This window comes from Penaeus japonicus, unplaced genomic scaffold, assembly GCF_977035675.1.
Source record: "Penaeus japonicus unplaced genomic scaffold, GWHDUDI00000001_assembly GWHDUDI00000008, whole genome shotgun sequence".
Taxonomy (NCBI): Eukaryota; Metazoa; Arthropoda; class Malacostraca; order Decapoda; family Penaeidae; genus Penaeus; species Penaeus japonicus.
The window spans coordinates 9,301,143-9,313,642 of record NW_028234410.1 but is presented as its reverse complement, the minus strand read 5'-3'; the positions used below and the strand labels follow the sequence as shown (position 1 = coordinate 9,313,642).

General features: G+C 40.6%; 1 protein-coding gene across 34 annotated transcripts in view; it reads left to right on the top strand.

Annotated features, from left to right (window-relative positions):
- The window catches only part of brp (ELKS/RAB6-interacting/CAST family member bruchpilot), a 305,657-nt gene that overhangs the window by 199,543 nt on the left and 93,614 nt on the right, over positions 1-12,500 (top strand). For 26 of the 34 annotated variants that reach the window (XM_086539052.1, XM_086539047.1, XM_086539056.1 and 23 more), the window contains exon 2: positions 12,174-12,245. The exons of the other annotated variants lie outside the window; for them this stretch is intronic. In XM_086539052.1, coding sequence (XP_086395178.1) covers positions 12,174-12,245 — 72 coding nt within the window. The remainder of the gene's footprint in view (positions 1-12,173; positions 12,246-12,500) is intronic. 34 annotated transcript variants of the gene reach the window in all.

Genomic DNA, 12,500 nt, shown 5'->3' with positions numbered 1-12,500 from the left:
CACACCTCTTTGTTTCTGTGCGTACTCCTCGACGTTCAAGACATACCCCCCCCCCCCCCCCCCAAAAAAAAAAAAAAAAAAAAAAAAAACGGGCCGAAGTTCAGTTATATCTGTGAACTGGCCATTGATCGGGTGCTTCGGAACTGGATCCCCCATCCTCCCCCATCCCTCCATCCCCGCCCACCATTCCAATATTCCCCACACCCGACCCGATCCCCCCATGCCGTCCGCTACTATTATTCTCCCGTTATCTGGCCGTGATTGCATGAGACACGGTATGTTTGAAGCTACTGGACTAAACTGATAGGCGATTAATTTAGATTTTCTGATTTTATGAGTTTATGTATTCTGTTTATTTATAATATATATATATATATATATATATATATATATATATATATATATATATATATATATATATATATATATATATATATGTATATATATATATATATATATATACATATATATATACACACACATACATATGTATATATATATATATATATATATATATATATATATATATATATATATATTTGTTTATATATTTTTTATAGTGTGATTGAGTGTAACAGATATATTTGAAAGCTCATTAATGTTTGTCAGGGGATCAGTATTCATCATGTTATATATTTTCCCCTGACGATAGTTTACGGTAGAAATACTATCATCGGTAATTTATAAAGTCAACGTTATTTTTAGGAGTCAGCATATCTCACCGAAACTGTTGTTTCCATCCCACACGCAAAAAAAAAAAAAAAAAAAAAAAAAAAAAAAAAAAACGAATGATATGCCGAGAATAAATCAGTCTTTATGAGTGGCTGGATTAAACTTTATTATCCTTATCAGACGCGATCCAAGTTTGTCGGGAGATCGGAGTTTATCAGAAAGATCAAAGTTTATGAAAGAGATTAGAGCTTATCTGTAGGATGACCGTCCATCACAAAGGGAGTTAACAAATGCTCACGGAAAGCTTTCTTCACTTTAGCAACTCCATGCTTCAGGAAACAGTCTTGGTGTCGAGTTCCTTCTTCAAGGCCGAGGTGTTTTGGTCTTGCACATCGTTAAGCTTGTGGACATGCGTTTTTTTTTTTATCATCATCGTGTTTTGTTGTTTTCGTTGCTTTCATTCCGTGCGTGGCTTGACGTGTCATGGTTGGTCATTGTATGGTGCTGTGGCTTAGGTCGATAGAATGTTTGTTATTGTGATTCGTGAGATGGTGATTATAATGATTCGGATTTATTAATATATCTATATTCCTTCTATTGCATTTCCTTTATGTTAGTCTACATAATATTCCATTTATGGCTTCGATTTTAGCCTGACCTGCAATTTTTTGTACACAGTCAAATCATGGTTCATTTTCTTTCTTTCCTTTCATTTTTTTTTTTTCTTTTTTTGAGTACGATATCAACCAAGTAAAGCTTTTCATGTGTTCGTCAGTATCAGGTGTTTTATATTCAGAAACCTTATCCTCAGGTGTAGCCGGATTTCTGTCCCTCTGTTTTCCCATGGTTCGCTCATTTTCGTCTCTCGGAACCCCCCGTCGCTGCAACACTCTGCAACTGATAGGGAGGTACATGGGATGGAGTTTAACATGTTTTTAAAACTCCATTTTCAACCTCATATCCTGTATATTATCTCCTTCGATTAAAGGAAGGTGTCTAGAAGAAGGTTCTCTCTCTCTCTCTCTCTCTCTCTCTCTCTCTCTCTCTCTCTCTCTCTCTCTCTCTCTCTCTCTCTCTCTCTCTCTCTCTCTCTCTCTGTCTCTATATTGCTCTCGCTCCCTCTCCCTCTCATTCACTCTCACTCTCTTTCCTCCTTACTGCCATTTAGTAAATTCTGATAAAGTTGTTTATGTCATTAGATCCCGTTATTGCTCGACTTATGAGCTATCAAATTTATTCAAACATTTTATCGGTCCTACATCAAAGTTATGCCCTTTTTCCAATGGTATTCGTGGTTCCTTTCATCCGAGGTAAGTGCTTGAACAACCATTGCTGAAGCTCTTGACGATGCAAGAAAAAATAAGCCCTGCATCGGGCCTGCATCGGTCCTCTCTACCTTGCACTCTGGCGGCACGTTTTTTTCCCTCCACTTTTCTCCTCTTCACCCTCCCGATTTTCTCCTTTTTCGCCTTCTTTTACCTTCTTCCTTTCCTCCCACTATAAACTTGTTCCCCTCCTTTTTTCACTTTCTTTCACCTATTCCGTCTTCCCCTCTCATTTACCTATTCCCTTTCCACTTCTCTTTCACCTTCTTCTTCCTCCTTCCTTTTCTCCTCACAAGTTTCACCCCACCTTCCTTCTCCCCTCACAAGCCCCCCCCCCCACCTTCCTTCTCCCCATCACAAGGTTCCCCACCTAAGTTCCGAGCCACTGAGGAGTGCCAATCGACTTTTCTAACTTTAGGCTGGCACTCCGACACACACGGAGCAGAGGAATCTTCGCGGGACTTGCGCAGGTTGTTGGAGATTAGGTCTACGGGGTGGAGGATGGGGGGTGAGGGCGAGGGGGGGATGAAGTGGAATGGGAGGGGATAGGGATGGTTGGGTGGGAAAGGCATAGGGAATCTGGGGATCTAAGGGGTGATGGGGTTGCACCTTTATTTTTATTTTTTCGTTTGTTATTACTTCCGATATTATTTTATTTTACTATATTTATTTTATTTCTTTAAAAAAAATATATTTTCTTTCTTTCTTATTATTCAGAAAGATAAAACGTTTTTTCTCCTGTCTCTCTTCCCCCGATTCTCTCTCTCTCTCTCTCTCTCTCTTCCTTCCTTTAACTTTCCCTCTCTTCACTCTCTCCCTTCTCTCCCTCCTTCCCTCCCTCCCTCCTTTCCTCCCTCCCTCCTTCCCTCTCCTTCTCTCCCTCCCCCCTCCCTCTCTCTAATTCTCCCTTTCTTCACTGCTTCTCCTCCTTCTCCTCCTCCTGTCCCTCTTCCCCAGGCATCCTTTTCTCGTCCTCCAGTATTCAGAAAATTCCCTTCGCTCCTTCAACATCAAAGACAGGAACGGCAGTTTGAAAGCCATTGATATTCATGAACTTGACTTAATTTAGCTCATCGATCCTGCAGATGGAGCGATGATCTCACCAGCTGTGGCAAACAAACCGAAGAGTAGCAAATCATTTAGAAATATTCTAAGAAAAATCGAATAGAAATTTTATCGTTAGAAAATTTAGAAGCGACGTTAAAATAAGTGATCAGAAGTGACACAACTTCCAAATGACATGATTTAGAGAGGAAACCATTGACAAGACTTTCCTTTCTTTACCCTTTGGAGGCCTTTTTTATATATTTCTCTCTTTCACCCAAAAATTTCCCTTCTCTTCTAAACACGTTTTTATTTGTTGCTCCTTAAACTGGTGCAATGTAAAGGGGCTGAGAGGCTTGATGCTGTGTATGTGAGACATAAGAGAAGGGACGGATGAAGAATGAGAGAGAAGGAAAAGGAGGAGGAAAAGTAGAAGGAGAAGATGGAGAAGGCGAAGGAGAAGAAATGCTGTGTGAGTGTGAGAGAACGAGAGCTAGGGGCCGAGAGCTAGGAGCGAGAGCTAGGAGCGAGAGCTAGGAGCGAGAGCTGAGGGAGAGAGAGCTGACGGAGAGAGAGAGAGAGAGAGAGAGAGAGAGAGAGAGAGAGAGAGAGAGAGAGAGAGAGAGAGAGAGAGAGAGAGAGAGAGAGAGAGAGAGTAGTGAAAGATAGAGAGAGAGTAGTGAAAGATAGAGAGAGAGAAGTGAAAGATAGAGAGAGAGAAGTGAAAGATAGAGAGAGAGAAGTGAAAGATAGAGAGAATTGAAAGAGGGCGGGAGGGAGGGAGAGAGGGAGAGAGGGAGAGAGGGAGAGAGGGAGAGAGAGAGAGAGAGAGAGAGAGAGAGAGAGAGAGAGAGAGAGAGAGAGAGAGAGAGAGGGGGGGAGAGAGGGAGAGAGAGAGAGAGAAGTGAAAGAGAAGAGAACAGAGAGAGAAGTGAAAAAGAAGAAAACAGAGAGAGAGAAGTAATAGAGAAGATAACAGAGAGAGAGGTAGAGAATATTATATTACCCTGTATATGTAGCACATATACATAAATAAAAACCAATAAATTTGTACTTACGCATCTGGATCTTTCAATTCGAGATAGTGAAACGTGGATCGCGACCCATAGACTTTTAGCATTACGTTGAACATGATCCGAGAAATCGGAGTCGGGCAATAGAATGCTCCAGACGTCACAGATACTCAAAACTGGAAATTCATTTATCTAAAAGCAGAGGGGATCTGAGCAGTAAGGAAACGGGAGTGGGGAAGGGTGTGGGGGTTTAGCAGGGGATAAGACGGAGGAGGGATGGCGGATGAGGGGGGGGGGGGTGAAGGAGCGTTGGGTCTTGATGTCATTAGCGAAGTGTTTTCTTCTGTTTAAGCTTTTTATATATATTTTTTGGGGGGGAGCTCTTGTTTCTGTTGTTGGTAAGAGGACACGGATTTTTTTCCAATATTTTATATTTTTCCTCCTTTTGTAAAACAACAGTTGTTTTGTAAATGTAAATCATCGCCTGATTGGTGTAGACCTGGACGATTTGCAAAATTCTATAGATCTTTTATTTATTATTTTATCTATATTCATTTGTCTATCAGTCTCTCCGTTTATTTATCTATTTATCTATCCATTCTCTCTGTCTGTTTATTCCTCCTGAAGCTAATCACAAATGACAGTCCTTTCGCAAGAGGAGTTGAATATTAATTAATAAATGCAAAAATATGCCTTTGTTCTTCATTCTCACTCGTCCTCCACCTTGCTTGAATTTAGTTCATAATTAATTAAGCATTTCTATTTTTCTCTGCATCATTATTTATTTTCTTATTTTTTTTTGTCTTATTGTTTTCTTCTTTTCTGTGCTGATTTTTTTTTTTCATATATACATACATACATGTGTGTATGTGTGTGTGTATATATATATATATATATATATATATATATATATATATATATATATATATATATATATATATATATATATATATATATATATATATATATATATATATATATATATATATATATATATATATATATATATATATATAGTCTCTCACTCATTTTCTTTGTGATGCGCTTTTGTATCCATGTGTTTTTAGAACCGAAGACCTTGTTATCCGTTCATTATTTTCTTTTAATGATTAAGAGAGAAAAATAAGTCAAGGGAAAGACGAACTGAGAGCCTTTTGTCATGTCTTTTCATGGGAAGCTTCTTTTGGCCCAAGCTTCTAATTACCGGTATATTCATAACACCTTCATTCACCACTTTAATTACAGCGCCAGATTTATTGAGAAATTGTGATCGCTGCATATGGCAACAGCGGAATCATCATTAGTGTTGCCAGCGCGAGATCCTCGAACCCATATCAAAGGTCCTTCAGGCGCGGAAAGAGACATAATAGGTCGTCCTCGACCCTTGGTCCTGACCTTCCCAAAGGAGTCCACCGATGACGTGGCCATTTGTCAATAGTCTGTATTTCTCTCTCTCTCTCTCTCTCTCTCTCTCTCTCTCTCTCTCTCTCTCTCTCTCTCTCTCTCTCTCTCTCTCTCTCTCTCTCTCTCTCTCTCTCTCTCCTTCCCTCCCTCCCTCCCTACCACCCTCTCTAGATATCGCTCTGTCTTCTTTTCACTATGCGTTAATTTGCTTCTCTGTTTCACTCGTGCATAAATGAAAGAAAAGGTTCAGCCGAAGATGACTATCATATTCAAAGTTAATCGTTATTGTATAGATGAAAATGGTGATTAAATGTAATATTACCTGATACCATGAAAAGATGGTAAAGATCCCTCTTTATTCGTAACCACAGTTATATATTTTCTCTCTCTTCTCTTCTCTTCTCTTCTCTTCTCTTCTCTCTCTTACTCTCTCTCTCTCTCTCTCTCTCTCTCTCTCTCTCTCTCTCTCTCTCTCTCTCTCTCTCTCTCTCTCTCTCTCTCTCTCTCTCTCTCTCTCCACACACACACACACACACACACACACACACACACACACACACACACACACACACACACACACACACACACACACACACACACACACACACACATTCTCACTCTCTCTCTTACTCTCTCACAATCCATCCCTCTCTCTCTCTTTCATCTCTCTCTCTCTCTCTCTCTCCATTCCTTCATTTCTCCGCCACTCCCTCTCTCTCTCCCTCCCTCCCCAATCCTTCTCTCTCTGTATCTATCTATCTATCTATCTCTATCTCTCTCTCTCTCTCTCTCTTTCGATCTCCAAAGATGAGACCGAGCTGCCGAAAACAAACTTGGGGGTGAGATCGCAGCTGCTTTCGGCCGACATCGCCAGAAGAATGTGCGAGAACGCTGACGAAGGGCCAAGTTTTGACAGGAGTTCGGGGTAGGGTGATGGAGGCAGCCTCATCCCGGGGGAAACTAGCGTGGCATCGCCCTTTGGTTAGGGAACTCTGACTTTTTTGCGTGTTTGTGTTTTCTCTTTTTTTTTATATTTTATGATATGTTTTGTTTTATGCGTGAAGGGGAGAGATTTATTTGTGTGTGTGTTTATGTGTCTGTTTGTTTATGTGTATGTATCTATATGTGTGTGTGTGTTTGTTTTGTATGTGCGCGCACGCGCACTGGCTAGCAGACGTGTACGTGGGTGTGCGCTTGTACAAATAGCCATGATACTATTAAAGCAGTCAGACATGTGTTTGGAGACAGGGAGTCAGTCCAGCATTCGAGTGCAAGCAGCCATTATGAGCAGGTGTCCCCAGAGCCTCATGACGGTCACCCATTGCCGCTACGATGAGCTGGCGTGGATATAATGATATGTAACACCAGTGCACTTCACACAACATTGTTGCATTAGCCTTGTATCAGAGTGCCGACTCTGATCTCGCTCCTGGCGGTGTCGATTAGAGAAATGCTTGACTGAGTGTGAGAACAAGTTGACAGATGTTGACAGTTCCAAAGACGGAAGTGCCTCGCAGGGCAAGATACGTCTGCGGAGAGAGGCAGAAGGAATGGGGAAGGGAGAAGGAGAGGGAAAGGGAGAAGGAGAGGGGAAGGGAGAAGGAGAGGGAAAGGGAGAAGGAGAGGTAGAGGGAGAAAGGCAAATAGGAGAGGAAAGGATCAAAAGAGAGAGGAATGAAGGGAGTTAGAGAGCAGGAGAGAGAGAAAGAGGAAGGAGGAGAAAGAGAGAGAGACAAAAAGAAAGAGAAATGCGAGTGAGGCTAGAAAAGAGCAGGAGTCACCCTAAAGGTAAAGTCACACGAGAGAATCAACTCAGAGTGAATCTGTTGTTGAATTTACATTGATTTAATTTTCTCGAGTAAATCATTACACGGAAGCACCGGGGTGTATGACTTACCTAACCTGATTTAAGATTAAAGTAAGTCAACCGAATGTGAGGAGGAAGCATAAATTGAATGAGTGTGTGAACGTGCTTTGGTGTCTGTTATCATTAGTCTCTCTGTCTCTCTTTCTCTCTCTCTCTCCCTCTCCCACTCCCTCTCTCTCTATCTATCTCTATCTATCTATCTATCTCTCTCTCTCTCTCTTTCTCCCTCCCTCTCTCTCTCTCTCTCCTCCCTCCCTCTCTCTCCCTCTCTCTCCTCCCTCCCTCCCTCCCCCTCTCTCTCCTCCCCTCTCTCTCCCCCCCCTCTCTCTCCCTCTCTCCCTCTCCCTCCTCTCTCTCTCTCTCTCTCTCTCTCTCTCTCTCTCTCTCTCTCTCTCTCTCTCTCTCTCTCTCTCTCTCTCTCTCTCTCTCTCTCTCTCTCTCTCTCTCTCTCTCTCTCTCGTAGGTCCCGTGACAAATGGTTACCTTGCTCAGACTACACTCGGATTGTTTACTTTTTGTGTTGATAAATGTTGCAAGAGTGCAATATCCGCTTTCAACAGTTACTTTCATTGTTTGATTTGTTGATTGTTTTGACTTTGTTTGGCCATTGTCTTTAGAATTTATATATATATTATAACTAGCGGTGCAAGAGACAGGGTTACTATAATTAACTACGCAATTCTTTAATATTATCATGGATTTTATTGTTCAGCATTTAACTTTAGCTCTAACTTTCTTATTCTATCACACTTTATTGTATAATGCAAATAGGCCTACATAGGACGTAGCAACATGTTACAAAAATAAACGCGAAATCATACCCCCATTACTTACCGTCTCCCTCCCCTACTAACACTAACCCTTCCCCCGCTCTCACCAACCCCTCCTCCTTTCTCTCAACCCCCCCTACCTATCCCCTATCCCCCACAACCAAGATAATCCGATTTAGAGAAGAATAGGTGGTCGGCAAACGTGTCGGTTGCGGGTGAGTCGAACGCGCGTTAGGAAAGTGTCCCGACCTCCGACCATTAGCGGTAATTCGGTTTCCGGTTCTGGTCGCCGACGGTGGTGGAGGAGGATAGACGAAGGGAGAGAGATGGAATAAGGGTGGGGTCGGGGGCATGCGTGAGGGGAGGGACGGGATCGGAAAGGGGGAGGGGAGAAGATGGAGATAAGAGGGAAAGGCTAAGGGTGAGAGGAAGTGGGTGGGGAGGGGGGGGGGTAGATGAGTGGGAAAGAAAAAAAACAACAACAACAAAAAAACAAGGCGGGAGGTAGGTAGCGAGAAAGAAAAGAAGTATAAAGGGGGGAAAAGGTAAGGGTGGAAAGAACACAGGGAATAAGGAGCTTGTGAGGAAAATAAACAAAGGTAAAAGGAACTATATACATACATATATATTTAAGTATATATGCACGTCCTTTGTATGTTTGTGGGCGCATGTTTGCACGTAAGTATGTATGTATGTATGTTTACGTTATACAATGGAACAAAGGAAAACAGCTTAGGTCAGAGTAGACGTTTTATGCGAAAGTTAGACGTCTGTACAACTAAACTTACTTTCCTTTGATGTTTGATGCAAAAGCTGGTATGCCTTTGTCCATGAAGTTCTGGAAGAAATGCAAACCGGCGGTTGAAACGTAAAAAATAAAAGTTATAATGAAAAAAAAAAGAAATGAAATATGAATGAGTAGATGACGTTTCATGCTGTGTTGTGGTTGCCATTATTCTTTTGTTTTATGAATCGAATTATGGAAAGTTATTGTCTCAGATAGATCAAGCTAGGGGATAATTTTTCGATTTATTTAAGCTCATATCAATATTGGTAAAGATGATTGTGGTTATCACACTACACGCAGACACACACGCACAAAGCAATTAACTGTGATTATATGATTTTTAAGAAATCACTTAAAATGATAATAGATCCCTTTTAAGATATCATAGACGAATCTCATTAAACTGCAGACTATCTTGAACGACATTCCTCTCATCTCCAAGGAAAATGACACGCCATCCGAGATACAAAATCGATGTCTCATTTCGAAAGAGGAAATAAAAGGGTTGAATCATTTGATAGCAAACTATAAGGATCCATCGCCAGCTGATAGCGGAGATTTATCCCTTTTGCGATAGCTCATAATGAGACTGATTAGATTGGCGTTTGAGGAAGAATGATGAGGGTGATGCGTGCTGGGTGTGTGAGTGATACAGCAGCGGACACTTGGCGAGGCTAATACACGAAGAGGAAAGATAGAAACACGCATGTGGTAAAGCTAAAGAAAGTTTGATACATGAATATATACATAGACACACGTATACACACATATACACACACACGTAAATAAAGATAGATAGATATGCATATATCTATGTATGTATTTATATATGTATATTATGCATATAGAAAAAAAAAAGTTTATTGCGATATGAACGTGCTCCGTCAGCCAAAAGATGCTATCCCAGGCAAGATGTTCCGTGAGTTCAAATTTGTCGAGACAGACGGAAGTTAAATTCACTAATCAAGTTAATTATCAGCCGTCGAGGCTGCAAAGTCCTCAAGGAAGTGTTTAGGGAAAAGTGAAAGTTGATTTTTTTTCTCTATCTGTTTCTTCTTGTTTGTTTATTTCTCTCTTTCTCTCTCTCTCTCTCTCTCTCTCTCTCTTTCTTTCTTTCTTTCTCTCTCTCTCCTTCTCTCTCTCTCTCTCTCTCTCTCTCTCTCTCTCTCTCTCTCTCTCTCTCTCTCTCTCTCTCTCTCTCTCTCTCTCTCTCTCTCTCTCTCTCTCTCTCTCTCTCTCTCTCTCCCTCCCTCTCTCTCCTCTCTCTCGTGTCTTCCCCTCTCCCTCCCCCTCTCGATGCCTCTCCTCTAACTCTCCCCCCCACCTCCCTTCCTCCTCTCTTTATGACTTCCCTTTGATTAGAAGAGAAAATATCCACCCCTATGTCCATGATTAACGCACAAGTAATTTTCTTCGTTGCGAATACGAACAGTAACAATGAGTTATGTACTTCTTTTTTTTCGACTGCAATATGGTTGGTTTTGAATAATAACCGTTCATCACTTCATAGGAATTCCGTCGTATTCATATACATAACCCGATTCATAGGCATAGGCCCTTATGTGTATATATACTGTGTAATTCTGTGGTTTATTCAGGACTATGTAAGTATACAGTTGTTGTATTTTGTATCTGATATATTTGTATTTCTTATTATATTGGTATTGTATGTTATTATGATCTACTCGAGTTTGTTAATATTATCGTAGTTATGTAAGTGAGAGACATGTAGTGTAATGACATCGTATTGAGCTACACCTAATTATAGTCGAGTTTACGAGACACTCTGTAGTTAACTTACCTTTGGATAGAGTAATATCCTCTTTGTATGCTACACTTTGTACACAGGATGGTGTTCCGTGAGTTTGAGAATGTGTCCAGATTACACCGAACAAAATCCAAAACAGTATGAATTCTATGCATGCTACAGTTCTCTCTTTCTCTCTCTCTCTCTATTTCTGTCAGTGTCTTTACTTTTCTCCTTCTCTTTTCCTCTGTTCTATGCATTTCGGATTTACTTTATATCAGCTACAGATAGATTTTTTTTTTTTTTTTTGATTTTTTTTTAATTGATTTCGACCTGTTGTCTATCAGGATTTTTTTTTCTTCTTCTTCTTTTGCCTGATTATTCATTCTTTTCGTTTGAGTATGTAAACACTATTTACTTCTATGTCTGGAGAGGTTTCTTATTCATTTTGCCTCAAGAGCGTTTCTTATTATTGCTTGTGAAACATCTCTCTCTCTTTCTCTATCTATCTATCTATCTATCTATCTATCTATCTATTTGTGTCTCCCTCTCCTCTTCTCTTCTCTGCAACACCTGCCTGTACGCTGGAACATTCGGCTGTTTCCAACGAGAATGAGAAAAAGTGCTGTCACTCTCTGTCTGTGTGTATGAAACAGCTGTTCCTGCCTGCATGTGTGAATGATACGCAGCTGTCACTTGTCTGCCCGTTTGACAGAGGACACACTCACACTTGTCTGCTTCGTGTGAATGGGAACATCGCGTATTTCCCTGCTTATTGGCGAAAGAACATAGTCCTTTTTACGCCTCTGACAGAATATATTACACACCCACTGGAGCCACACCTGTTGCAGATGTTGAGTTGCAGGTAGTAAAGATTTAACGATGAATACTTTCATTTTAATGTTGTTTGCTGCTAGCCAAGTAACTGGAAGAAATATATATATATATTTATATTCAAAGAACGTTCATTTTTCAATGAAAAGGATGAAATTAGTTGCAAGTTATCTTTCATTTCTAAAATGACCTGAATTAAAATGCAATAAAATGTCTCCTCTGTATTTTATATGTAGAGTCAATACTGAAATATTATTATAAGATTTACTTTATTCCTTTTGATTCCTTAAACGTGAAGCTTCTACATCAGATATTTAAAATGATATTTTATTTGCTAAATAGTCACGCATCATGGTGAAATTACTTTCCTTCGGTTGTTTTCACGTTTATTTAGTGTCCCTGTTTTAGACGACCACAATTACTCTCGTGACATATAAAAGCACTCGTGCTTGAGGCATTATTTCCATTCATGACTCTAAATCCAACATCAAAATGCATTTGCCAGAAGAATATCAAGTTAAAAAATAGTAACCATACCCACACAAGCTGCAACACGCAACGGAAGTCAAAACACGGTTGGCAAGATGCGCAATGAACGTATCCGAAGTTGAATCTGCACTCCCTGCAACAACACACTCTACCTCACATGCATTGCGTTCGCTCGAGCGTTAGTTTTCTAACTAATGGCTCTTTTTTTCCGTCTTCCACAGAAACAAGCGATGTTGGTTTGGCAACTCGAGGAGGAGCTTCGACAGCACAAGATACGGGGCCCCAACTTTGAGGTGGTGTGGCAATAAGGGCAGAGGACTCCCTCTCCTCCTCTTGCTGTCTCTCTGCCTCTCTCTCTCTCTTTGGCTTTGTCTTTGTCTTTGTCTCTGTTCTTTCTTCTGTATCAATCTTTCTTTCTTTCTCTCTATTTCTCTCTCTATATATATTTCTATCTTTATCTCTCTATTTCTCTCTCTCTCTCTCTATTTCTCTCTCTCTCTCTCTCTCTCTCTCTCTCTCTCTCTCTCTCTCTCTCTCTCTCTCTCTCT